At 41.3% G+C, this 2,667-nt stretch overlaps 1 protein-coding gene across 1 annotated transcript; it reads right to left on the reverse strand.

Moving 5' to 3' along the window:
- Positions 1 to 315: 315 nt before the first annotated feature.
- On the reverse strand, positions 316 to 2,378 carry LOC121877073 (abscisic acid and environmental stress-inducible protein-like). The gene is made up of 4 exons (XM_042382700.1): positions 2,269 to 2,378; positions 1,834 to 1,906; positions 748 to 972; positions 316 to 377 (listed from the first exon to the last, which is right to left on the reverse strand). The coding sequence occupies exons 1-4, from the start codon at positions 2,269 to 2,271 to the stop codon at positions 364 to 366; spliced, it is 315 nt and encodes a 104-aa protein (XP_042238634.1). The 5' UTR covers positions 2,272 to 2,378; the 3' UTR covers positions 316 to 363.
- Positions 2,379 to 2,667: the final 289 nt, after the last annotated feature.

The raw sequence follows: 2,667 nt of genomic DNA on the forward strand, positions 1-2,667 counted from the left end.
CTAGTGTAACCAGGAGCGGTAGTTTGCTGTACTCATGATTTTCGTGAACATTGACCCAGTCACCTGTATTTCTGCATTTTGTTTTGTATGAAGTGTTGGTGAGTAACATTGTATGAGTGTTGGTGAGTAACATTGTATGAGTGTTGGTGAGCAACATTGTATGAGTGTTGGTGAGTAATATTGTATGAGTGTTGGTGAGTAACACTGTATGAGTGTTGGTGAGTCATTACAGACAGTGAGTGAGTAACCTTCACCCGTCAATATTGTCTCTGGTGACAAGTTTGAGCCACAAGTGACGGAAGTTAAACAAACATATAATGAGACAACATCTTTATTTGTTGATGATGGAGGTGATGGTCTCCTTTACCCACGAGCACCTGTAATGTAAACACAGGTATTAGTATAAACATTAACACCAGGTGAGTGACAGAGGTTGGGTGTAAACGGGACTGCGCAGTATAGGACAATGGGCCCACTGCAGTTTCCTCCATTCTTATGTTCTTAATACAACAACACGGTACTGGAGTGTGTGTGTGGCAAATACTCCAAGCGAAATAGTTGAACTTGTGCCGTTATTTCTTCGTTTAGAATTAGTTATATTGACAGGTGAAATAACATCTTCATATAGACAGATATAAAGGGGGAATGGGATATGTTTTGGTGAAGATTATCAATAAATATTTGTCTACCTGTACAGTTTTAGGGAATTGTTTACACCTGGGAAATATTAAGGTGATCAAGACTCACCTCCGAATATTGCTCCTGAACCTCCGCCGTGATGATCGCTTCCACCACCACCACCACCATGATGACCGCCTCCACCATCACTACCACCACCACCATGATGACCGCCTCCGCCATTATGGTCTTCTCCTCCACCACCGAAGACACCTCCACCACCACTACTACCTCCGCCACCATGATGATCGTGACCTCCTCCACCGTGGTGATGACCTCCGCCTCCAAAGAGACCTGCAGGTGTGGAAAAATTTATCAAACTCACCAACACATCTGCCGCCACAGGTGTCAAAGGCCTCCTAGATGACTCATGTTTCAACCAGGTCTTCAAACAAGGTAACTATCTAAGCTTCCTCTTCATAAAAGATTCAATGATACTTTTATATATTTATTTATTTGTATTGACATATTTGGGTGAAGGAAAAAGATCTGCCATTGCTAACTGAATAATTAGGCATAATTGTCATCCTATACAAAATACAAAGGAATTCCGTATACATAATGTCTGTATAGAAATATTTGTAATAATTCCATATTTCGTGTTAAACTCCTATTTTTTTAATATTACAATAAACAGTGTATACTCTGCCTATCACCTACACTACACTACGCTACACTACACTACACTACTGTACACTACACTACACTACGCTACACTACACTACACTACACTTCACTACACTACACTACACTACTGTACACTACACTACACTACACTACACTACTGCACTACACTACACTACACTACACTACACTACACTACACTACACTACACTACACTACACTACACTACACTACACTACACTACACTTCACTACACTACACTACACTACTGTACACTACACTACACTACACTACACTACACTACACTACACTACACTACACTACACTACACTACACTACACTACACTACACTACACTACTCTACACTACACTACGCTACACTACACTACACTACACTACACTACACTACACTACACTACACTACTCTTTAGGCTCATAAACTTTTTAATTTTATCTTCTCTTTACTATCTCCCTTCATATCCTCCCTTACTCATCATCTACCGTCCATACATCTCCAGCTGCTCTACTCACCGCCTGGAAGACGGTCGCCGGTCACGGAGACCAGGAGGACGGCCGAGGCCAGGAGACCGATGATGAAAGGTTTCTGTGGAGAATAACAAGTAAGAGAACGTCAACACTGGCAGGAGCTACACTTACACTGTCATAACTTGTTGACACTTTATACTAAACAACGTCACGGGAGGAAAAATGATTTAGAGAAATAGTCTCTTCAAAACCTATATTTAACATTTAATAAATTTGATCTTAATTCTGAGTTAAAATTGTGTGATTAGGTTATATTAATTGTCGTAAACTCACTTAAAAAGAATAAATACAAACAAAGAATAGAACTAAATGTTAGGCTATATTATTTCATCAGTAATAAACTAGTAAATTTTCACCAATATAAAGTTCAGGCGAAATATATAACACAATTCATTACTCAAGTTAACACCGGCAACTCACCATGACTGCCGGACTGATGTTGCGTCTCCGCTAAGGTGCCGCGATGACTACTGATGCTGGTACCGCTGGCCGCCGGTATATATACTGCCAACTGAGCCACGACGTCAGCGCAACAGTAAACAGTCTTAAGGTTAATGGGGAGGGTGAGACTGACGGAAGGGTGGAGGGGGGATGTAAGCATAGGGGGTGTGGAGGAGGTGAGAGATGTAGACACTGGGAGGGAGGAGAGGTGTGGAGGGAGACCGAAATTGACCTTGAGGTATACCACGAACTGCATACCACATGATAACACTCGGACGGAAGAAGACGTAATGGAGAAGGAATCAATGACGGAGAGAAGTAAAACTGTAAAAGAGAGAGAAGAGAAGAGGGAAAATAAATAAAGCAGCGATTGAAAAG

Source organism: Homarus americanus, unplaced genomic scaffold (genome assembly GCF_018991925.1).
Source record: "Homarus americanus isolate GMGI-L3 unplaced genomic scaffold, GMGI_Hamer_2.0 scaffold39143, whole genome shotgun sequence".
In the NCBI taxonomy this organism is placed as follows: domain Eukaryota; kingdom Metazoa; phylum Arthropoda; class Malacostraca; order Decapoda; family Nephropidae; genus Homarus; species Homarus americanus.